The sequence below is a fragment of the Salvelinus sp. IW2-2015 genome, linkage group LG9 (genome assembly GCF_002910315.2).
Source record: "Salvelinus sp. IW2-2015 linkage group LG9, ASM291031v2, whole genome shotgun sequence".
In the NCBI taxonomy this organism is placed as follows: Eukaryota; Metazoa; Chordata; class Actinopteri; order Salmoniformes; family Salmonidae; genus Salvelinus; species Salvelinus sp. IW2-2015.
Genome location: NC_036849.1, coordinates 25,910,260 through 25,936,359, shown reverse-complemented (window position 1 = coordinate 25,936,359; position 26,100 = coordinate 25,910,260). Strand labels below are relative to the sequence as shown.

At 43.6% G+C, this 26,100-nt stretch overlaps 1 protein-coding gene across 2 annotated transcripts in view; it reads right to left on the bottom strand.

The window, feature by feature from the left end:
• Positions 1 to 1,497: 1,497 nt before the first annotated feature.
• The window catches only part of LOC111968876 (consortin), a 37,773-nt gene continuing 13,170 nt past the window's right edge, over positions 1,498 to 26,100 (bottom strand). Inside the window, exons 3-12 of one of the 2 annotated variants that reach the window (XM_023994802.1) lie at positions 25,539 to 25,838; positions 23,228 to 23,547; positions 16,898 to 16,928; positions 14,900 to 14,986; positions 14,603 to 14,705; positions 12,518 to 12,539; positions 12,312 to 12,372; positions 8,796 to 9,421; positions 4,666 to 4,819; positions 1,498 to 4,489 (exon numbers count right to left, since the gene is read on the bottom strand). In XM_023994802.1, the coding sequence (XP_023850570.1) occupies positions 4,281 to 4,489; positions 4,666 to 4,819; positions 8,796 to 9,421; positions 12,312 to 12,372; positions 12,518 to 12,539; positions 14,603 to 14,705; positions 14,900 to 14,986; positions 16,898 to 16,928; positions 23,228 to 23,547; positions 25,539 to 25,838 (1,913 nt within the window). In that variant the 3' untranslated portion in view covers positions 1,498 to 4,280. The remainder of the gene's footprint in view (positions 4,490 to 4,665; positions 4,820 to 8,795; positions 9,422 to 12,311; positions 12,373 to 12,517; positions 12,540 to 14,602; positions 14,706 to 14,899; positions 14,987 to 16,897; positions 16,929 to 23,227; positions 23,548 to 25,538; positions 25,839 to 26,100) is intronic. The other variant, XM_023994804.1, reaches the window with a different exon arrangement.

Below are 26,100 nucleotides of genomic sequence, written 5' to 3'. Positions count from 1 at the left end.
AATGAGTTTTTCATATCTCCATCCCTGACCTAATCCATCAAATTAGGTCTGACTACTCGGCTGCCATTCATTCAACATGCCTTGATGTCATYGGTRAACTGACTATTATCACATCATTAGCAGCCTACATATCAATAACTGATTCATTAACATAGGCCTACTAATCTTTAACAGTTTAACATAACTTTATGTGAAGGAAAGTATTAGTGGAAAATCTCTCTGCCATGCCTGTTTCCATCTAAACAGCGTCACACGTTTCCTTGCTCGTCAATGCGCTCACGCATACTACCATTGCGGAGATCAAAGCATGTGCAGGCAAGGTGTTCTCGATTAGTTGGCTAAACGTTGTAGCTAATGCCGCATTCAAAACAACTGGGAACTCAGAAAAGTACGAGGTCAAATAATGACCTCAGTAATCTTCAGGTCAGAACTCTAGAAAGAGGCCCGAGTCACCGAGTTGGATGACCATTCAAATCGATTTTTCCCAGGCTGAGAGTTTTTTCAGAGTTCCAGTTGTTTTGAAAGCACTGAAGTCGGGAGATTTCCCGGGTACACAGTTCCGAGTTCCCAGTTGTTTTGAACGCAGCAAAAGTACCTTAGTTGTAATGACACATTAGCTAAGGAGCTAAATACAAAATAATAGTGTAGTGACCTTAACACCTAGCAACTTTGTCAAGGGGTTCGAACCTCTTGGCATAATGTTTAAAGTGTTGGCTTGACAGTTGCTGGATCCAGGTTCAAGTCCTGGTCAGGGCTACCCGTTGTAAATTGTAATGACAGTCCACCACACACACACATGTTTTTTTAGGATAAAAAACAGGCAAAGTCCTAGAGGAAAACTAGGTTCAGTCTGCTTTCCAACAGGCATTGGGAGACAAATTCACCTTTCACTGGGACAATTACCTAAAACATCAGGCCAAATATAGGCTACACAGAGGTTGTTTACCAAGAGAACATGTTCCTGAGTGGTCCAGTTACAGTTTTGACTTAAATGCACTTGGAAATCTATGTAAGATTTGAAAATGGCTGTCTAGCAATGATCAACAACCAACTTGACAGAGCTTGAATATTTTTTGAAATTATTATGGGCAAATATTCTACAATCCTGGTGTACAAAGCTCTTAGAGACCCAGCTRTAAWCACTGCCAAAGGTGATTCTAACATGCATTGACTCAGAGGGTTGAATACTTATCTAATCAACATAAATTAGTGTTTATTTTCCATTAAAAAATTATAATAATAATMTATTTTAATTCCACTTTGTAAGAACAAAATGTGGGAAAAGGGGTGTGAATTCTTTCTGAAGGCACTGTGTGTGAGGGAGGCTCTCCAATGTGGTTCAAGGCTGCCCCTAGCGACCTAAAAGGTATCATTCAGAAGTGTTTCTTTGAAGAGTTTCTCTTTGTATTTGGTAACAGTCTTTATCACACTATTGTGATGAACAACTTGATAACAATTTACAAACTTAATAGCTGGAATAACAACTTTATAACAAAGTACAATTGTGTCAGATCAGTCCCCACAGTGAGGTTTATTAACCAATCAACAGAGAGAAACAGGTGTTTAAAAGGTACTCACCACAGTCATCCCTCTCAATGGTGATTCGTTTTGCAAAGCCCGGTGCACTGGGTAGATAGAGATTTCACTTAAGGACCAATGGAATGGTTTAAAATGAGAAAACACCACCCACCCGGGGCACAAGGCCATACAAAACAAACTTGACCAATGGATGAGTTTCGTTTTGCATTGCCCAGTGCCCCAGGTGGCTGGAGATTTCTCTTAGTGCCAATGGAATGGTTCAAATGAACAAACTCCACCCATCCGGGGTACCAGGCCATGCAAAACAAACTTGCCCATTGTTTTCTTCACAGACTGTAAAGAAAGATTTGATGCTGCGTTCATAACTAAGTGGGAAGATGGTATTCAAATCAAATCCAATTGTATTGGTCACATACACATATTTAGCAGATGTTATTGCGGGTGTAGCAAAATGCTTACCATATACGACCGGACCCTCCAACCTGTAATTACTAGTGAGAAACTATCATCCCTGAGCGCCGACTTCTCCCACATGCTCAACTCCAACGTCACCTASTAAGGAAATTATCTCGATAACAGCATTTTCGGTAGTTAAATGCAACAAAACATTATTTGTAAAAAGCAATGTATTAATATGATTTTTGAACTCTAATTTGTTTAYAAGCATGATAGCTGTACTTTTAGTTTGTTTGTCCCAGCTTGTTTGCCTTAAGCCAATCAGCGTTTCTCAACAAGTTCAAAGCAAGTGAATGCATCAAACTCGCAATTACAAAYTCACCACTGGTAATTTCCACCTTCCCACTTGGTTCTGAATGCAGCATTAGCCACAATGACAAACATTAGCTAATCGTCTTCACATGTCATCATACACAGATCAAAAGTTGAAAACGGAGACAAAATGTTCTGTCCCGCTTCTGTTCTGACTTTTCCAACTGGCATTCTTTAACTGGTGAGTCTTGGAAAGAGACTCCTCTTTTTCAAAACATAGTCTTCAAGAACAAAACAAGGGAAAATAACAACCAACRATAACCACATCAAGCCAAAACGAGAAAAACAACAGAAAAGCACATGCTTTGGTCATTTTTTTTCTCTCCCCCCACGTTGTGCAGATATGATATAAATACTTCAGATCCAAACAGTAAGACAGAGTCATCTGGACCAGCCAGACACGTGAAAATCATTTTAAAACCAAGGCTGCATCTCAATACTCTACTGTGGCTTCCTCTCCTCATCTCTTCTCCTTCCCCCCTCTGAAAGAACCTTGAAAGACGAAAGCATATTGCATATCTATATTGTCCATTTGAAAACAGTTCTGAATAGGGTGATATTTTGCTGTTGGTTTCACCTGTCTTGTGTTTTCAGATAAGAGGAGATGAAAGAGAGGAGACAAGAAGAGGAAAACACTTTAGACTGTTGGGATGCACCATAAGAGTCACTGCCCAGCCTACTACATCATCATTACATTATCATAGGAGCCACTGTGACACGTCTACTGAACTCCAGACGAAACTAAAACATACCGCCGACTGACACAAACAATAAAATAGATCACAGATTAAATAGACTAATAAAAAGCCTGAAATAAAAGAAATAATGAGCACAAAAATTATAATAAGTAAAAATCAATCAAGTCCATTGATCGCAGGAGGTAATGCACTCGGTGTAATACTGATCATGCCCATAATTATTTTACAATAAAGATAAATATACACATGCCTGAGCAAAGACAATTCTCAGCTGAACAGATATTCYTCTTCTAGTACCGACCTGACCCTTAGGGCGCTAAACATTCTTGAACACGATTACAGACGTATTGCTTTCTTGTCCATGTTGCATATATGGTCATTGAGGGCCATCAAGGGCCAACGCTACAATCTGTACCCCAAAACAACCCAATAWTCCCAGACACCCTCAAACASAAGTTGTAGAAGTTGGCCCTTACTACTGATACAGAGTCAGACATTTCCTCCCCCTTTTGGTTGAGGATAAGRTTAAGATTTGATCTCAGATCTGTGGTTAGGGGCAACTTCTAACTTCAGCMCAAAGAAACACCCTGACATACTCCGTAAGAATCTTCAACAGTGAGGAACATAAAGAAAAGTCAAATCTGTTTCATTAAAACAAAACTTTCATTAATATAATATTTTTAAGACATTATTTAATGTTTCTGACCACAGCAGAATTGTTCACATTCGAAGTGYAGTTGAGATTCAAAATGGAGTCCATAAACAAAGAGCGGCAGCGGTTTCTTAAAAAGGCTGACCGGCCGCTTCTTGTTTGCGCATGTGAGCGGTCTTGTCCATGCCTGAAGGATCCAGACGTCTGCATATGGTAGTGAGCGGATCCAAGGTAAGTGGTAATGAGTCTAGCCTAGTCTATCCCTTCCTCTGGGCTGAAACAGAGTCGGTCTATGTCCAGTAGTGTATAGTTCAAATCTATAGGTAGTCCAGTATATTACAGGTCCTATGTCAGTCCTACTAGTCCTACTAGGCAGCGCTGCAGATGTCTTAGGCTGCTGTTAGTGTGGTTGCAGGCTACTWGTACCACATACACCTTCCATCACTMGCTCTCCCATCACACACATTAACTGGCCAGCCAGTGAAGACGGAGAGAGAGATAGGAAAACGGGAGGACATGGAGAGAAATCCTGTCCAAGTTGGAGAAAGGAGAGTATCCACCTTGCAAAACAAGGGATTCTCGTTCCTCTCCTTCTCCCTTCTTCTCTCCTCCTTGGGGGTCAGCTAAAACCCAGGGGTCAGCCAGTGTCGGAGCTGATTCATTCCACGATGCAGCTGTGCGAGGTAGAAGTCCGCGTTCCGAGAAAAGTCRGTGCAGACGGTGGAGTGGGCGTTGCCCAGAGCACAGTAGACGGCAGTGCCTCCCAGGCTGATCACCACGGTGACCAGGCAGAGCAGGAAGAGGAGCAGGCACGAGTCTCCTCCCACCTGGTCTGGAGGAGGGAAGAGCAACATGTTTAGATGTCTATTAACTGAGCTTTATTCARCTGTTTCTTGTCTGGAGAAGGGAGAAGAYGGGGAGAGGGTGACATAGTAAGAATGCAGACACACATACACTTGATTATAGCCATTGTTGGGCATATATACACTGACTCAAACACACCCTCACCCTGGTCAAAGCCGTCATCAGGTACTTTGAAGCGGACCCTGCGCTTAGCAGGGTGTTTGTGCKGGGCCGAGGAGGGAGCAACACACACATTCTCCACACACACACTCCCCCTCCTCTTCTTCAGGATGGACACCAGGCTAGGGGCAGGGGTCATCTGGAGGTCAGAGGGACAAGGTCAGTGCCAGGTCAACTGGTTAGCATACACATCATACACACACGCCATAAATATTCTGTACGCAATAGACACATACACCTGACATATATGGATACACACATAAAACACAGTAAGTTTTGTAATGATTCATATGTTGATGTAAAGAATATTTGCTGATCTGTGGTGTGTAATGACTTTTAGGCTTAAATTGAAGATGTGGCAATATCGTCTGYTATTATCCTCAGTAATTTTCCATCTAGATTGTCAGACCCCGGTGGCTTGTCATTGTTGATAGACARCAATACTTTTTTCACCTCTTCCACACTGACTTTACGGAATTCAAGAGTACAATTCTTGTCGGTCATAATTTGGTCCGATATACTTGGAAATGTAGTGTCAGCGTTTGTTGCTGGCATGTCATCCCTAAGKTTTCTTATCTTGCCAATGAAAAAGTCATTAAAGTAGTTGGCAATATCAGTGGGCTTTGTGATGAAGGAGCCATCTGATTCAATGACTGAAGGAGCCGAGTTGGCTTTTTCCCCAAAATTTAATTTTAGGTGCCCCAAAGCTTTTTACTATCATTCTTTATATAATTTATCTTTGTTTCATAGTGTAGTTCATTTAAATTAAAATTTAGTTTGGTCACATGATTTCTTGATTTGCAGTACGTTTGCCAATCAGTTGGGCTGCCAGACTTAATTGCCATACCTTTTGCCTCATCCCTCTCAACCATACAATTTGTCAATTCCTCATCAATCCAAGSGGATTTAACAGTTTTTACAGTCATTTTCTTAATGAGTGCGTGCTTATTAGTAACTGGAATAAGTAGTTTCATAAATGTGTCAAGTGCAGCATCTGGTTGCTCCCTCAGATGTCAGGGCAATAGCACACATAATACTATGAACAAAAATATAAACGCAACATGTAAAGTGTTGACCCCACGATAAAATATCCCAGAAGTTCTCCATACACACAAAAAGCTAATTTCTCTCAGATTTTGTGCACAAATTTGTTTACATCCCTGTTAGTGAACATTACTCTTTTGCCAAGATAATCCATCCACCTGACAGGTGTGGCATATCAAGAAGCTGAATAAATTGCATGATCATTACACAGGTGCACCTTGTGCTGGGGGTTTATATAAATAGTGAAGAGAACAGCCCCCCCCAAAAAAAAAAATCTAGCCCTGTGGAACACCTTCATGAACTTCAAGAAATTCTGACTTAACAAACCAATGTTCATCTCCCAGGACAAATGATCTAGCAAGCTAGCTCAATGTCCATGAATGTTTCATGTGTGTTCCGACATGCCCCCAAATTAATATAGTTGGTTCACAKTTGCTTTTGATATTTTAACCTGCGTGTCCTGACCACATTTGAATATGCAAAAATCATAGAGCGCACGTGGCCGATATTGTACTGAGTGTACAAAACATTAGGAACACCTTCCTAATATTGAGTTGCACACTCTTTGGCCCACAGAACAGCCTCAATTCGTTGGGACATGGACTCTGCAAGGTGTCCAAAGCGTTGCACAGGGATGCTGGCCCATGTTGACTMCAATGCTTCCCACAGTTGACTTAAGTTGGCTGGATGTCCTTTGGGKGGTAGACCGTTCTTGAAACACACAGGAAACTGTTGAGTGTGAAAAACCCAGCAGCTTTGCAGTTCTTGACRCACTCAAATCGGTGCGCTTGGCACCAACTACCRTACCCCGTTCAAAGACACTTAAATCTTTTGTCTTGCTGGTTCACCCTCTGAATGGCACACAGACACAATACCTGTCTCAAGGCTTAAAAATCCTTCATCAACCTGTCTCCTCCCCTTCTACACTGATTGAAGTAGATTTAACAAGTGACATCAATAAGGGATCAGAGGTTTCATCTGGATTCACCTGGTCAGTCTATGTCATGGAAAGGGCAGGTGTTCCTAATGTTTTGTACACTCTGTATATTTTGTACACAAAGAAAATCTATTACGGGTCAACATGGAAATATTACWCACAGCGTTGATTAAAGCTCAGAACGCCTATATTACTGACCTAATCGCACCTAACTCCATGTTACAGGCTTTGGTTTTTCCATGTATGTTTTTTGAGGTTGGACGTATAGCTCGTTAGCACGTAGACGCACCAAGTGGTGTCACCTCGTTAGTCAGTATGTGTTACACCTGTGCTGGCCCAGTGCTCCAGTTGTCTTGATAGATGCGGAGGGTTAACACCTTTAGTTGGCGCGCCTTAGTTTGAGTTTTAGACAAATTATCCTTTATCTGATTTTCCTGATTTCACTTAGCAACATTTTTTTTTAGTTTCCTGTCATTAAGTTTTTATTTATCTTGGGCAAATGTAGTTGGTGTTCATGGTAGGTGTGTTAGGTTCCAGTTGTTGTTGCTAGTCAACTTTCTGGGTACACCCCCATGAGTGTCTTTCAGAACCCCTCCTAAAACCACACTGGTTTTGGTTGTCACTGTTAGTTCTMCTTCTGTTTAAGCAACATTACTTGTTTTTTTGCTGGGCAACTTTACTCATTTTACAAACAAGTGGAATCATGAACAATGGATTGTTCGTTATGTTTGCCTGCGTCTCCTGGATTTGCCTTCTGAGCAGCACATTCACCACTCTTTCAAACGGTTCACTCTGGCGACACAGGCTGGTGGGCGACACCGTCCTGCGACTCCTGCTCGTGTCTAGACATCCCCCAAGCAAAAACCGACTTTAGGAGAATGAGTGCACAACTGGTAATTAGTCGCTTCTGTTKCAGTAATGTTGAAGGGCTTTGGATATTATTACTTAACCAGCTAGAAGGATGAAGTGAGAAACTAACGTTAAAAATAACCTACCGCAGTAGGTGCAAGAAATACRCTACTACGTTCTCATAACGTTGCTTTACAGAGYGTAGGCTACTGARACAGACATTGGTGAGGCAGGGGAAAACAGTGAGGAAGCAAGCAGAGAGAAGTTGACAGTGGTTCCATGACAAAATCCGTACTAATCTTATCAAACAAGTTAGGAACTGTTTCAATACGAACATCTTCCCTGTACGTCTACATTAAAATGTCATACGTTTTCATCAATGCTACGTGTCAGTGTGAATAATTGATCATATCCCCCCCCCCCCCCCCCCCCCCCATTTCAGGGGTATAACATTACAATGGGGCGGCAGCGTAGCCTAGTGGTTAGAGCGTTGGACTAGTAACCGAAAGGTTGCAAGATCGAATCCCCGAGCTGACAAGGTACAAATCTGTCGTTCTGCCCCTGAACAAGGCAATTAAACCACTGTTCCTAGGCCGTCATTGAAAATAAGAATTTGTTCTTAACTGACTTGCCTAGTTAAATAAAGATACAAATAAAAATGTAATTGTATAGCTAATAGGATGTGTTTCAATGAACCTACAGCAGCCAAGGTGTTAATGGCTGGGGTCATTTTCGCTGTTCTCCAAAAAGTTTTATAATTGTATAGAAAGGCAGTAAATGAACGTCACCCCCTCCCCCAAGGAGAACATAACACTGTCTGTGTGCTAATTACTGACTCTTACCCTCTGTCTCCTCACACAGGAAGACACCTCATCCATAACACTCTTAACTCTGATATACTACCTCACAACAGGATGGGAGAGAGAGAGAGGGGAAGAGTTTTTGGGTAGCCAGATGGTCAGAAAACTCACATCTGTGAGTACAAGTTTCTCTYAGTGTAACAGCCAGACCTGGTTTATGGGCCACTCCTCTGAGTAGCCATATTTTACTCCAACACACTGCCAAGGGAAACACTCATTTCCAACAAAATGGCTATATAATGCCATTAGGCTCTAGCTGCGTAGAGAAGTAATGAGTTGGCATTAAGACAGGTCACGTCAGACTTCTCAAACACACAATCATGCACAGAGCAATAAAATCTCTTTGTTCAGATAATCAGCAACMGTGTGTGTCACTGGACAACTGTCCCAGGGAGGGTTACCCAGACAGTTTCTCTCCCACTCACCTCCACTGTGATGAGTTTGGCCAGGCCGTCGAGAGACGCAGCTCCATCTCTGATAATCTCCACAACAAACACGTCTTCTTCCTGAACATACTCCTCGCACAGCTCCTCAATCTGGTTCTCCTCCTGCTGCACCTCCTCCAGTGTGAGCTGCTCCTTCACTGCCAAGACTGAGATCTCCTCTAGAGCTTTAAAACACACGTCACTATCCTTCTCCTCCTCTGCTTCTTCCACCTCCTCCTGTTCTTCCTCTCCTCCCAGCCGCTCCTCAGGCTTGGATCGGCTAATTTCCCCATCCGTAGGAGGGTCAGGCCCAGCGTATCCCTCCTGAGTGGTGTGTTCCATCTCTCTCTCCGTCTGCTGTCCTGTTCCTTCGCTCTGAGCGCCTGTGAACTCAGCCCTGCCCTCCCTTTCCTCCCCTTTGGCAAGGGAGCCGTCAATAAGACGGTCTCTATGGAAACCCTCAATCCTCTTGGAGTCTCTGCTGTTCTGTGCCACGTCCAGAGCTGCAAAGTCATTAAAGCAAAGGCTGTTCATCAGGGCTGCAGCTGATTTGATTGGGTAGATGCTCTGGGAGAGGGTGGAGTCTGTTACTCTATGGTCCTCCTCCATCGCTGATGCACACCCAACTAACCGACCAATGATAGAGAGCAACATGGGAAAAGTGTTACAAGCCCCCCCCCCAACCTCTCCCTTTACAATCCCCTAAACATCCAAACCCTCTGCAGATTCATCTAGTCTCCAGAAGAGCCACTGTGTAACCTACATCAGTAACTGAGAGGGAATCACTGGTCCTCAGCATCAATACACCTCCTAGTTCTCTCCTAAACATCTTCTTCACAACCCCTTCCTCTTTTAGCTGCTGTTTTATAGGGTACTTGATGTCATCGGAACATATCTCATTTCCTGTCTACTCCCTCTATCTCATATCCACTAGAGAGACACACACTTACAGAGACACACACAAACACACTTCCTCGTCCACTTCACTCAAACGAAAACAGAGCGAGGACAAGTTGTCCCTCAGATCCAAATATTTATTGAATGTGAAAATATTTATCAGATCCGTATGAAAGAGGGCGACAGAGTGATACTCTCCTCACTAATCCAGCCTCCGGAACACTTACATTGAGCGTTCTAACTTAAGTGTGTGTGTTTCTGTCTAGTCACGCCTGGGATGTGAAAGTGAAACCAGGCCATGATAGAACAGGCAGGTAACACACCTGGGACTACATGTCTGTGTGTACAGGCAGGTAACACACCTGGGACTACATGTCTGTGTGTACAGGCAGGTAACACACCTGGGACTACATGTCTGTGTGTGTGTGGTACAGAACAGGTAAACCACCTGGGACTACATGTCTGTGTGTACAGGCAGGTAACACACCTGGGACTACATGTCTTGTGTGTACAGACAGGTAACACACCTGGGACTACATGTCTGTGTGTGTGTGTACAGACAGGTAAACACACCTGGGACTTACATGTCTGTGTGTACAAGGCAGGTAACACACCTGGGACTACATGTCTGTGTGTACAGAAGGTAACACACCTGGGTAACTACATGTCTTGTTGTGTACGACAGGTAACACACCTGGACTACCATGTCTGTGTGTACACAGGTAACACACCTGGATACTACCATGTCTGTGTGTACAGACAGGTAACACACCGGGGACTACATGTCTGTGTGTGTGGTACCAGGACAGGTAACACACCTGGGACTACATGTGTGTGTGTACAGGCAGGTAACACACCTGGGACTACATGTCTGTGGTGTACAGCAGGTAACACACCTGGGACTACATGTCTGTGTGTACAGACAGGTAACACACCTGGGACTACATGTGTCTGTGTGTACAGGACAGGTACACACCTGGGACTACATGTCTGTGTGTACAGCAGGTAACACACCTGGGACTACATGTCTGTGTGTACAGACAGGTAACACACCTGGGACTACATGTCTGTGTGTACAGGCAGGTAAACACCTGGGACTACATGTCTGTGTGTACAGGCAGGTAACACACCTGGGACTACATGGCTGTGTGTACTGACAGGTAACACACCGTGGACTACATGTCTGTGTGTACGACAGGTAACACACCTGGGACTACATGTCTGTGTGTACAGGCAGGTAACACACCTGGACTACATGTCTGTGTGTTACTGACAGGTAACACACCTGGGACTTACATGTCTGTGTGTACTGACAGGTAACCACACCTGGGACTACATGTCTGTGTGTTACAGGCAGGTAACACACCCTGGGACTACATGTCTGTGTGTACAGGCAGGTAACACACCTGGACTACATGTCTGTGTGTAAGCAAGGTAACACACTGGGACTACATGTCTGTGTTTACATGACAGGTAACACACCTGGGACTACATGTCTGTGTGTACTGACAGTAACACACCTGGGACTACATGTCTGTGTGGTACACTGACAGGTACACACACCTGGACTTACATGTCTGTGTTCTGACAGGTAACACACCTGGGACTACATGTCTGTGTGTACTGACAGGTAACACACCTGGGACTACATGTCTGTGTGTACAGGCAGGTAACACACCTGGGACTACATGTCTGTGTGTATAGACAGGTAACACACCTGGGACTACATGTCTGTGTGTACAGACAGGTAACACACCTGGGACTACATGTCTGTGTGTAGAGACAGGTAACACACCTGGGACTACATGTGTGTCTACACACACACACACAAACACACGATAGAATGTATTTCAGATGTTCATGGGTAACCAGGTGGGAGAGAAAAAAGACAGAAAGAGAGCGAGACAGAAAGAGAGCAAGAGAGAGACAGAGAGTGAGGGAGAGAGACAGAGAGGGAGAAAGAGAAAGAGGGAGAGAGAGACAGAAAGAGAGACAGGAAGAGAGGGAGAGACAGAATGAGGGAGAGAGAGACAGAATGAGGGAGAGAGAGACAGAAAGAGAGTGAGAGAGACAGAAAGAGAGTGAGAGAGACAGAAAGAGAGTGAGAGAGACAGAAAGAAAGAGAGTGAGAGAAACAGAATGAGGGAGAGACAGAAAGAGAGTGAAGGAGAGAGAGAGAGGAAGAAAGACAAAGAGAGAGCAAGAGAGTGACAGTGAGGAAGAGAGACAGAGGGAGAGAGAGAGAGGGAGAGACAGAGACAAAGAGAGGGACAGAGACAAAGAGAGGGACAGAGAGACAAAGAGAGGGAAAAAGACAAAGAGAGAGACAGAGACAAAGAGAGAGAGAGAAAGACAGAAAGTGGGAGAGACAGAAAGAGCGAGAGAGACAGAGAGAGGGAGAGAAAGTAGAGGAAAAGGGTATAGTTGTAAATGTCCTGTTTAATAATTGACAGGTCAGCTGCCTCTTAAGAACCTCTCAGCAGTAACATGCAGAGTAACAGATACTGATCCTGCACTGATGAACTCCTGCTTCCTCAACCAAACTTCAACGGTTCACTGACACCCAGGCTCAGAGCCTGCAACTGGCTGATTGGACAGGTCAAACAGACACACACTTACCTGAGCTGCGTGAAGGACATTTATCTTCAACACGCACAGAGACAGAGTCCACAGCCTCACACTACACACACACACAAGGGAAAGCAGAGTGAACGTCCATGCATACATTCACATTGCACAATGACGAGCAATATGAACAACTTCCATTCAAATCAGCTGAGCAGAGCACAGAATACTGTGTCACTGCTAGACAGAAGACCTCTTACCTTCTCTGTTCCAGGACTGGGTCTGTGAGAGAGAGATGGGGGGAGAAAGAGAGAGAGAGAGAGATGGGGGAGAGAGAGAGAGAAAGTCAGTTAGTACTAGAGGTCGGCCGATTAATCGGAATGGCCGATTAATTGGGGCCGATTTCAAGTTTTCATAACAATCGGAAATCGGTATATATATTTTTTTTTACACCTTTATTTAATCTTTATTTACCTAAGCAAGTCCGTTAAGAACACATTCTTATTTTCAATGACGGCCTAGGAACGGTGGGTTAACTGCCTCGTTCAGCGGCAGAACGACAGATTTTTACCTTGTCAGCTCGGGGGATTCAATCTTGCAACCTTACAGTTAACTAGTCCAACGCTCTAACCACCTGATTGCATTGCACTCCACGAGGAGCCTGCCTGTTACGCGAATGCAGTAAGCCAAGGTAAGTTGCAAGCTAGCATTAAACTTATCTTATAAAAAACAATCAATCATAATTCACTAGTTAACTACACATGGTTGATGATATTACTAGTTATCTAGCGTGTCCTGCGTTTCATATAATCGATGCGGTGCGTATCGTTGCTCCAATGTGTACCTAACCATAAACATCAATGCCTTCTTAAAATCAATACACAGAAGTATATATTTTTAAACCTGCATATTTAGCTAAAGAATCCAGGTTAGAAGGCAATATTAACCAGGTGAAATTGTGTCACTTCTCTTGCGTTCATTGCACGCAGAGTCAGTGTATATGCAACAGTTGGGACGCCTAATTTGCCAGAATTTTACGTAATTATGACATAACATTGAAGGTTGTGCAATGTAACAGGAATTTAGACTTATGGATAACACCCGTTAGATAAAATACGGAACAGTTCCGTATTTCACTGAAAGAATAAATGTCTTGTTTTCGAGATGATAGTTTCCGGATTCGACCATATAATGACCTAGGCTCGTATTTCTGTTGTTATTATGTTATAACTAAGTCTATGAATTTGATAGAGCAGTCTGACTGAGCGATCGTGGGCACCAGCACTCTGCTGTTTATGAATTGCAAGCCTATCAACTCCCGAGATGAGGTTGGTGTAACCGATGTGAAATGGCTAGCTAGTTAGCGGGGTGCGCGCTAATAGCGTTTCAAATGTCACTCGCTCTGAGACTTGGAGTGGTTGATCCCCTTGCTCTGCATGGTAACGCTGCTTCAGGGTGGCTGTTGTCGATGTGTTCCTGGTTCGAACCCAGTAGGAGCGAGGAGAGGGACGGAAGCTATACTGTTACACTGGCAATACTAAAGTGCCTATAAGAACATCAATAGTCAAAGGTATATGAAATACAAATGTAAGAGGAAATAGTCCTATAATAACTACAACCTAAAACTTCTTACCTGGGAATATTGAAGACTCATGTTAAAAGAACCACCAGCTTCATATGTTCTCATGTTCTGAGCAAGGAACTTAAACATTAGCTTTCTTACATGCACATATTGCACTTTTACTTTTCCAACACTTTGTTTTTGCATTATTTAAACCAAATTGAAATGTTTCATTATTTATTTGAGGCTAAATTGATTTTATTGATGTATTATATTAAGTTAAAATAAGTGTTCATTCAGTATTGTTGTAATTTCATTATTACAAATAAAATAAAAACATTTAAACGGACGATTAATTAGTATCGGCTTTTTTTGGTCCTCCAATAATCGGTATCGGCGTTGAAAAATCATAATCGGTCGACTCTAGTTAGCACTGTGACTTTCCTCCTCTGTGATTGAAGAAAGGTCTCTGAGTAGCCAAGGCTACCAGGGAATGTTCATTTCCCTAGCTTTTTCAGTGTGTGTCTGAAACTCTAGCAGTGCTGCAACTCAAATGACTGAAAGTGCAGCAACACCAAAGGGCCAAATGTTTAACCCATCACCACTGTAACTCACACACAAACTACCTGGGAGAGCACAGGTGTGTCGATGTACATCACTTTACCTGCTTCTCAAGGTTTCCCATGAAATATGACATGTGTACGGTGGTCTTCCTTGTTATAGGACAACATTTACCTGTACTGAGCTGTAAAGGACCACATCTAAAGACCCACTTTACACAAACCGTTGGTGTGTTTTGCAGATGTATGCGAGTCTGTCCAGTTGCTGTGCAGCCAGGTTGGTGTTACTGTTCCTCTCTCCCTGACCGTCTGACCTACACCTCCTCTCTGGAGGAACAAAGGTCAGAGGTTAGAGGGAGGAAGGAATCATGACACAGCATAAACACACCCAGAAAGTAAGGGGAGGGAGAGAAGGTGAGGTAATGATACATAATGAGACTTCAATTGGCTCTGTGTGTGAGTGAGTGTGCGAGTGAGTGAGTGAGTGAGTGAGTGAGTGAGTGAGTGAGTGAAAGACATACCCCACTGTTCCTGCAGTGTTGTCAGGTTGTGTAGTCGTCTCTGGTGGTAGAGTCTCTCCAGCTGAACACAGCACACTGCTCGCTCATCTGGTCAACACAGGGTTAAGGAAACACACACACACACACACACACACAATATGACTAATCTGCCTACATAATTCAGTCATTGGTTTGTAATACAAACGAGATGTTGAGTGAATAAAGAGTAGGTGTGTCTTGTGTGAGGGTGAAGGGGTCCTACAAAATAACAACGAGACAAACAAACCACTTGAGTCAACCACACAAACCAGACAAGGCTTTTAAAACGCTAGACAGAGGACCTCTACAAGGCTTTTAAAAACAAGACAGAGGACCTCTACAAGGCTTTTAAACGCTAGACAGAGGACCTCTACAAGGCTTTTAAACACTAGACAGAGGACCTCTACAAGGCTTTTAAACACTAGACAGATGACCTCTACAAGGCTTTTAAACACTAGACAGAGAACCTCTACAAGGCTTTTAAATCCATGAAGGGGAGGGAACGAGTGCACACTTACGGAATTAAGGGGAGGAAAAAGAGTGGCCGAGCTAACGAGATGGAAAGATAGAGGGAGGGTGGGGTTTTCAGGAGAGAGTGAGTGAGTAGATAGAGAATGTCCCCACAGAATATAAAGAGATTAGCAGCAATAAACACACAGCACTCACCAAGCACTAAGAGATATCAAGATAGGAGGCTAACGACAATGAATCACCTTAAAATGGTAGATATACTGAGTGTACAAAACATTAGGAACACCTTCCTAATATTGAGCTGCACCACCTTTTTGCCTCAGAACAGCCGCAAGTCATCGGGGCATGGTCGAAAGCGTTCCACAGGGATGCTGGCCCATGTTCACTCCAATGCTTTCCACAGTTGTGTCAAGATGGCTGGATGTCCTTTGGGTGGTGGACAATTCTTGAGATGCATGGGAAACTGTTGAACATGAAAAACCCAGCAGCATTGCAGTTCTTGACACAAACTGGTGCGCCTGGCACCAACTACCATACCCCGTTCAAAGACACTTAAATCTTTTGTCTTGCTGGTTCACCCTCTGAATGGCACACAGACACAATACCTGTCTCAAGGCTTAAACATCCTTCATCAACCTGTCTCCTCCCCTTCATCTACACTGACATCAATAAGGGATCATAGCTGTGTGTCTGTGTGTGAGCTTCAATATGTGCGTTCCCCAGTTGCACTACACTCCATGGGCTGCGTGTCGAGGAAGGGTACGGATTCCAAACTTGTAAACATATTTTATTTCTCTCCTTCTGAACCAATAAGCTTTGTATGGGTGATAGGAACATAACTATGTATGTCTACTGGGCTTTTCCCTGTGGTCCATCATGTCTCCAGTTGGTTCTGAATCTGTCTCACACAGAGCAGTGTACTGAGAGCTCCATATATTACACAGGGATGGTGTGTTAGCCACCATCATCCATAAACATGTCTCTCGCTCTCTCATCCTCCTCTCTCTTTTTCGACAGGCACTGAGGCGCTCTGTATAAGCCCACAGCTTTGCTGTAGAAAGCCCCTGCACAGAAAACATCTATAGTGTTCCTGTCTGACCAAAAGACAAGAAAGAGCACAACGATAAGATTGAACCCTGTGGTAGGTTTAAACTGGAACACAGCACAGTCTGAGAGTTGTAATGAACCAGAGAACCCTGTGGTAGGTTTAAACTGGAACACGCACAGTCTGAGAGTTGGAATGAACCAGAGAACCCTGTGGTAGGTTTAAACTGGAACACAGCACAGTCTGAGAGTTGGAATGAACCAGAGAACCCCGTGGTAGGTTTAAACTGGAACACAGCACAGTCTGAGAGTTGTAATGAACCAGAGAACCCTGTCATTTACTAGAGAGACAGAGATATGAGCTGACAGATAAGGATACACTCTTCATAGACCTAGAGGGCATAACACACACACATACGCTCTCACACACGGTCAAACAAGCACACACACAAGTGATAAGGATACAATCTTCCTGGAGGACAAAGGCCTCAGCTATCTGCAGAGAGGGAGACAGAGAGGAGAGGGTTAAAGGTTAACAAGTATATTCATTTAGACACTGCTTTTAAAATCTAGTCACCCAGAACAACTAAGTGTATTCCACCAAGGAATAGACAAATACATACTGTATTACCATCAACTGTACTATCAAGAAGTTAAACATTGTGTATAGCCTAATACGGTATAATGATTAAATTACGTCTAGTATGACTTTAACCCTGAGACAGAAACACGTAAACAACCTCCCTAAGAGGCATTAAAGAAGGTAAACACACACAAACACCGTCGGTAAGCAAGAGAAACACTGCTAATCTCCATGGACACAGTGCAAAATGCAGGAAATAGCTGGAAAGTCTTTCAAATCCTTCTTGATCACAGTTGCATTTGTAGTTTCCATAGTTCCCCCTATCCACCTGTAGCTAGGAGGTGAGGCGAGCTCCACAGCCTGACAAAGCAGCAGTGGTGTGTCAAACTCTACCGCTCTAGTGACTGTTATTGTTCTCCTGCTGACTGAAGTGGAGAGAGAGAGAGGGAGAGAGAGGGAGAGAGAGGGAGAGCGAGAGAGAGTGAGAGAGGGTGAGAGAGGGAGGGTGAGAGCGAGAGCGAGAGCGAGAGAGAGAGAGAGTGTGTGAGAAAGAGGGCATGAGCGCTCGCATTTCTAATCAAGTGAGAGGCGGTAACAACCCACTGACCTCTCTCACACTCACTCTTTCTCCCTCTTCTTTGTTGCAAGTAACAAAACATTTATATAAATATGAATTGCTCATTTTGCTTGCTTGTGGTGCGTAGGCCAACATGTGTGTGTGAGAGAGAGAGAAAGGGAGGGAGGGAGTGAGAGAGAGAGCGCAGAGGAGAGAGAGAATGAGGGAGCAGTGAGAGAGAAATAAGAGGCWTTGACAAAAAAACAAGAGAAAAKACTTCCTCCTAATGTACTACATGTTTTTATAGGAAGTATAAAAGTATCAAATGTAATCTCCTTCGTAGAAAGCTCCATTAAAACTCGGGGAGACATAACACAAACATTCATTCTGTTCTTACAAGGGCTGGTCAGAACTCCCTGGGTTGCTAAAAGCTGTCTGGATCTCGACCAATCAGATTGGAGACAGGGAAAGAAGGTCAGAGGTGAACAGATGTGAGTTGGTTAGAATAGGGGTGTGTTCAGAGCATTGCAGAAAGAAAATGAATAAAGCTGACATGATTCCCTGCTCTATCCAACAGAGATTCATGTCCCAATCCCAAATGGACCCCTTGACCCTACAGGGCTTCCCAAACCTTTTTGACCCACGACCCCATTTTGATATCTGAAAATTCTTGCGACCCCAACCATGTGAAAATAATGTAATTAATAGCCAATGTTCACTTTTTTTTTAATCTTTTTTTTTTTTTTTTAATAAATAAGGAGTATGACAGTCAACTGCAAAACATTCTAACAGTATTTCTGGTTGTCTTGAACGCACTGAAGTCAGAGATTTCCGAGTTTGATTTCACTAACCGGTATGTCAACTGAGTAAGGATCAGTCAAACGGATTGGAAAGTAGGTCCCAAAGTGCTCTTCCAAGCGTTGGATGTGAGCAGTCATCACTCGTGTGGGACACTTCCTGATGCTGTTTTCTGTTACAAACATGCTGTCCTCTGGATCGGTCACTCATCTGTAGAATGTGTTTGTATTTCCCTGCATGCTTGCATTCAGTTTGTTCAGTTTCTAAATGTGTCTGTTACATAGGCAAGGAGACACATTGTCTTTTCATTACACAGAAAKTCAACCAAGTTTTTTTAACCTCCATTGTGAACTAAAAGAGTTCCTCTCTTAATTAAAAACATATTTCCACCACACCCCCTTGATAACCACCAAGCTTCGGTGTGAAATAGAACATTGTCATGTTCTGATCCCATATCTCCACAAAGTTTTGTGAACAGGCGTGCGCAGTGGGTGTGGTTTGATGTAGTTTACAATCGGAGTTAACCGTTGCAGAAGATCTCAGAGTTCTCTGCTCAGCTCGTTTGGCGCCAGTTGCTCTCGTTGTGCCATACAATGCTTCCATATGTCAGTTTGGGTCATTAAGAGGTTCCTGTTGATTGCTAGCAATAGCATGAATTCTTCATTAAACACTGTTATTTGACAAAGGTATTGATGTGATTTTCTGTGCCTCTTCCCTCCCCACACATTGCGTTCACCATATAAATTGCGGCTGGTAATATCAAAGTCTCTGCAATATTGTGTGGTTTCATAGTGTAGCGGGTCCAACCGATTCACCGGTCAAGTGTAGCCTTTTTCCATAATCTAGTTGAATATTACCCTTTAGATTTGAATCATTTTCATTTCGATTTTTAAGGTTAACCACATTATAATGATTTTTGAGATACAAAGACGATATTATAATATACAGTAAATCATTTGTTTTGTATTTTCTTATGCAGGATTTTAGAAATTCTCCCATGACACCATTTTCATATTAGGCGACCCCACATGGGGTTGCGACCCCTAGTTTAGGAACCGCTGCCCTATGTGAATGTGAAGATCTGAGAGGATTTGATTGCCATAATCAATATGGTGAAACTTTCACCTAACCTATCAGAGGGCAAGGTGGCGCTATTACCATATTGACTGCACCGGTCAAATCCTCCCAGTCTGTGCTAGGGTCCAGGGTTCCATTTGAGCCATGTCTGTTCTCAACAATACATTTATATCTGAACATTCTGTAATGCTGAACCCACCTGAACGCGCCCCCAGGAGACAGTTGAAAGTGTTGGGAGGAGGGAGGGAGTAGACCAATGATGTATATACATCATTGGAGTAGACAGATGCAGAGAGGTGCTGATCAGAAATGACAGCAGTGCCCCTACTGGTGGAGGAGGGAATAGACAACACATTTTCACTTCACCCAGAGCTCTGTATGTATCATAACAACAGGGATTATACCATACACACTGTGCGCGTGTGTGTGGTGTGGTGTGGTGTGTGTGTGTTCAGTCAGTCTGGTAAATACACTACATGACCAAAAGTATGTGGACACCTGCTCGTCAAATCTAATTCCAAAATCATGGGCATTAATATAGAGTTGGTCCCCCCTTTGCTACTATAACAGCCTCCAATCTTTTGGGAAGGCTTTCCACTAAATGTTGGAACATTGCTGCAGGGACTCTCAGCCACAAGAGCATTAGTGAGGTCGGGCACTGATGTTGGGTGATTAGGCCTGGCTGGCAGTCGGCGTTTCAATTAGAGGTCGACCGATTAAGTCGGAATGGCCGATTAATTAGGGCCAATTTCAAGTTTTCATAACAATCGGTAATCGTCATTTTTGGACACTGATCATGGCCGATTACATTGCACTCCACGAGGAGACTGCGTGGCAGGCTGACTACCTGTTATGCGAGTGCAGCAAGGAGCCAAGGTAAGTTGCTAGCTAGCATTAAACGTATCTTATAAAAAACAATCAATCTTAACATTATCACTAGTTAACTACACATGGTGGATGATATTACTAGTTTATCTAGCTTGTCCTGCGTTGCATATAATCGATGCGGTGGCTGTTAATTTAACATTGAATCATAGCCTACTTCGCCAAACGGGTGATTTAACAAGCGCATTCGCGAAAAAAGCACGTCGTTGCACCAATTGTACCTAACCATAAACATCAACGCTTTCTTAAAATCAATACACAAGTATATATATTTTTAAACCTAGATATTTAGTAAATATTGCCTGCTAACATGAATTTTCTTTTAACTAGGGAAATTGTGTCACTTCTCTTGCGTTCTGTGCAACAGAGTCAGGGTATATGCAGCAGTTTGGGCCGCTGGCTCGTTGCGAAACTGTGAAGACTATTTCTTCCTAACAAAGACAACCAACTTCGCCAAACGGGGGATGATTTAACAAAAGCGCATTTGCGAAAAAGCATCATCGTTGCACAAATGTACCTAACCATAAAAAACATCAATGCCTTTCTTAAAATCCAATACACAGAAGTATATGTTTTTTAAACCTGCATATTTAGTTAAAATAAATTAATTGTAGCAGGCAATATTAAACTAGGGAAATTGTGTCACTTCTCTTGCGTTCATGCACGCAGAGTCAGGGTATATGCAACAGTTTGGGCCACCTGGCTCGTTGCGAACTAATTTGCCAGAATTTTACATAATTATGACATAACATTGAAGGTTGTGCAATGTAACAGGAATATTTAGACTTATGGATGCCACCCGTTAGATAAAAACAGAACGGTTCCGTATTTCACTGAAAGAATAAACGTTTTTGTTTTCGAAATGATAGTTTCCGGATTTGACCATATTAATACCTAAGGCTCATATTTCTGTGTGTTATTATGTTATAATTAAGTCTATGATTTGAATATTGATAAGAGCATCTGACTGGCGGTGGGTAGGCAGCAGCAGGCTCGTAAGCATTCATTCAAACAGCACTTTCGTGCGTTTGCCAGCAGCTCTTCGCAATGCTTCAAGCCTATCAACTCCCGGGTTTAGGCTGGTGTAACCGATGTGAAATGGCTAGCTATTCAGCGGGGTGCGCGCTGATAGCGTTTCAAACGTCACTCGCTCTGAGACTTGGAGTAGTTGTTCCCCTTGCTCTGCAAGGGCTGCGGCTTTTGTGGAGCGATGTGTAACGATGCTTCGAGGTTGGCTGTTGTCGATGTGTTCCTGGTTCGAGCCCAGGTAGGGGCGAGGAGAGGGACGGAAGCTATACTATTACACTGGCAATACTAAAGTGCCTATAAGAACATCCAATAGTCAAAGGTATATGAAATACAAATGGTATAGAGAGAAATAGTCCTATAATTCCTATAATAACCTCAACCTAAAACTTCTTACCTGGGAATATTGAAGACTCATGTTAAAAGGAACCACCAGCTTTCATATGTTCTCTTGTTCTGAGCAAGGAACTTAAACGTTAGCTTTTTTACATGGCACATATTGCACTTTTACTTTCTTCTCCAACACTTTGTTTTTGCATTATTTAAGCCAAATTGAACATGTACCATTATTTATTTGAGGCTAAATTTATTTGATTGATGTATTATATTAAGTTAAAATAAAAGTGTTCATTCAGTATTGTTGTAATTGTCATTATTACAAATAAAWWAAAAAATAGAAAAAAATAAAGAAAGTCAGATTAATCGGAATCGGCTTTTTTTGGTCCTCCAATAATTGGTATCGGTTTCGGCGTTGAAAAATCATAATCGGTCGACCTCTAGTTTCAATTAATCCCAAAGGTGTTCGATGGGGTTGAGGTCAGGGCTCTGTGCAGGCCAGTCAAGTTCTTCCACACCGATCTCGACGAACCATTTCTGTATGGACCTCGCTTTGTGCAAGGGGGCATTGTCATGCTGAAACAGGAAAGGGCCTTCCCCAAACTGTTGCCACAAAGTTAGAAACACAGAATCATCTAGAATCTAATTGTGTGCTGTAGCATAAAGATGTCCCTTCACTGGAACTAAGGAGCCTAGCCCGAACCATAACAAAACATCCCCAGATCATTATTCTTCCTCCACCAAACTTTACAGTTGGCACTAGTATTCGGGCAGGTAGCGTTCTCCTGGCATCCGCCAAACCCAGATTCGTCCGTCGGCCTACCAGATGGTGAAGAGTGATTCATCACTCCAAAGAACACGTGTCCACTGCTCCAGAGTCCAATGGCGGCGAGCTTTACACCACTCCAGCCGACGCTTGGCATTGTGCACGGTGATCTTAGGCTTGTGTGCGGCTTCTCGGCCATGGAAACCCATTGGTTAGCTCCATGATGCAGTTTGAAACTCGGTAGTGAGTGTTGCAACCGAGGACAGACGATTCTTACACGCTACGCACTTCAGCGGTCCCGTTCTGTAAGCTTGTGTGGCCTACCACTTTGCGGCTGAGTCGTTGTTGCTACTAGACATTACCACTTCAATAACAGCACTTACTGATAGAGATTCTCACTTGACCGGAGAATCTCTATCAGGGCAGAAATGTAACGAACTGACCTGTTGGAAAGGTGGCATCCTATGACGGTGCCACGTTGAAAGTCACCGAGCTCTTCAGTAAGGCCATTCTACTGCCAATGTTTGTCTATGGAGATTGCATGGCTGTGTGCTCGATTTTATACACCTGTCAGCAACGGGTGTGGCTGAAATAGCCTAATCCACTCATTTGAAGGGGTGTCCACATACTTTTGCATATATAGTGAGGAATTACAGCTAACTACAGAGGGAATCCCACCTACACCAGGCTGCCAGATTAATGTTTACTTGAGAACAGCGCAGGCAGGTAGAAATACAATATATAGAATGGAGAGGGACGGGCACACACCTGATGGAGGGACTGAGGAAGGTGGGAGTGATCTTTATGTTCCCCTAGCTCCTGTAGGGAGGCTAGGAGGGTAGTGCTAGGCTCTGTGATGGAGGTGGTAGGTTCTGTGGTGGAGGTGGGTCCTGTAGGCTCTGTGATGGAGGTGGTTGGTTCTGTGGTGGAGGTGGTAGGTTCTGTGGTGGAGGTGGTAGGTTCTGTGGTGGAGGTGTGCGTCTTCCCTTCAGGGTTACTGTAGGAGGGTTCGTCTGGACTACCTGCTACGGGGCTGATGGGACATGTAGTCTCTGGAGACACAGAGGGGTGGAGCTCTACCAAACTGCCTATAGAGACAAAGCGAGGGAGAGAATTGAGGATGGAGAAGATAGAGAAAGGGACAAGACAAAAAGAGAGAGAGAGAGAGGACATCAAACATCAAAGTAACCCTGTCATAAAAGTCAGACAGTGAGAGCCAGTGAAAACTGAGCAGAATCTCTATCTACTGAGCAATCACACACACTCTCGCTATGTACTTTTCTCTTTGTGATTCTGTTCTGTGGAAACCATACAGCCCGTTTGAACAATCCCAAGTCCTAACAAGTCAATAAAGCCTTTTTATCCCATGGTGGGAAATGAATTTGGTTGGTAGTGACATAACATTCATAGTATAATGCACCATTGAGCACTTAAACCGACATACCCACACACACAACAGTGAGCCTTGTTGTTAGCCAGACTAAAGGCTAAAACAAGGGATGGACAAAGGCTAGCACAATGACACACAGAGCTCACATCACAGGCTAGCACATTTGGCTATAATGACATCACAATGGAAAAACAACACAATAGGCAACACCCAGTGGCAACTGATAGTTACTCACGTCTTGCCCAGACAGTGTGTGTTATGGGACAGGCACCACAGATTTTCAGGCTCCTCTCAATCACTTTACCTCTCCACTGACTCCCTACATCTTCCCTTCTTCTCCCTGACTTCTATTAACATCTTCCCCTATCAATCTACCTCTTCTTCTCCTTGCTGTACCACTCTCCTTTACCTCTCTACCTCTCCATCTATCTGACTGTAGCTGATGTGGTTGCTCTGACATCACTGTGTGACCCGGGCTGTATGCCACAAATCTGATCTGCTGGGGGGGGGGGTTGATTTGATTTACACAACATGCCTACCACTTTGAAGATGCAAAATATTTTTTATTGTGAATCAAACAAGAAATAAGACAAAAAACTGAAAACTTGACCGTGCATAACTATTCACCCCCCCCAAAGCCAAAACATTGTAGAGCCACCCTTCGCAGCAATTACAGCTGCAAGTRTCTTGGGGTRTGTCTCTATAAGCACATCTCTATAAGCACATCTAGCCACTGGGATTTTTGCCCATTCTTTAAGGCAAAACTGCTCCAGCTTCTTTAAGTTGGAAGGGTTCCGCTGGTGTACTGCAATTTAAGTCATACCACAGATTCTCAATTGGATTGAGGTTTGGGCTTTGACTAGGCCATTCCAAGACATTTAAATGTTTCCCCTTAAACCACTTGAGTGTTGCTTTAGCAGTATGCTTAGGGTCATTGTCCTGCTGGAAGGTGAACCTCCGTCCCAGTCTCAAATCTCTGGAAGACAAACAGGTTTCCCTCAAGAATTTCCCTGTATTTAGCGCCATCCATAATTTCTTCAATTCTGACCAGTTTCTCAGTCCCTGACGATGGAAAACATCCCCGGAGCATGCTGCCACCACCATGCTTCACTGTGGGGATGGTGTTCTCGGGGTGATGTGAGGTGCGTTTTCCTTGATGGCCAAAAAAGCTAAATTTTCATCTCATCTGACCAGAGGACCTTCTTCCATATGTTTGGGGAGTCTCCCACATGCCTTTTGGAAAACACCAAACGTGTTTGCTTATTTTTTCTTTAAGCAATGGCTTTTTTTCTGGCCACTCTTCTGTAAAGCCCAGCTCTGTTGCCTTTCTGATTAATGCTCTCCTTGCCTGGTCTGTGAGTTTTGGTGGGCGGCCTTCTCTTGGCAGGTTTGTTGTGGTGCCATACTCTTTCCATTTTTTAATAAGGGAATTAATGGTGCTCCATTTGAAACACGTTATTTTTTAAATTTCACTTCACCAATTTGGACTATTTTGTGTATGTCCATTACATGAAATCCAAATRAAAATACATTTAAATTACACAAAATGAAACAAAATGGGAAAAACACCAAGGGGATGAATACTTTTGCAATGCACTGTAAGTGTACACATACAAAGACACATACGCACACACAAGCACGCATGCACGTACACACACATGCATGCACGCACACACACACACATCTTGCCTGTGTCTGAGAAGGAGGAGTCAGTCATAGGAGTGTCGGATGCTGTCACGCTGTCCTTCTCTTCTTCCACTATCACATCATCATCTTCCTCCTCCTCTTCATCCCTATTGCCGTTTAAAGAGTCTTGTTCGATGGAGTCACATCCAACCCTTTGACCATCATCTAGTTGAGTCTGTGTCAAGTTCTGGTTTTGGTGGGCGGAGACCTGAATTGGTTCCGATGGGTCTGATTGGTTGTAGTGGAGGTCGACCCCGCCCTCCTGACCCTCTGACACCACTGGTCCCGCCCTCTCACACTGACCTGGAAGCAGAAAAAGAGACAGGTTCTGTTGTTGTCATAACACACAGAAGGAGATTCCAATCGACTCTGTAGGCACTCATGTAGATCTAATACAGGGTGTTCAACCTTTTCTTGCCCAGGCACCCCCTCCCAGGCAAATTAGCAACCCATAAACCCCCTCCCAGGCAAATCAGAGACCCAGGCACCCCCGCCCAGGCAAATCAGAGACCCAGGCACCCCCGCCCAGGCAAATTAGCAACCCAGAAACCCCCTCCCAGGCAAA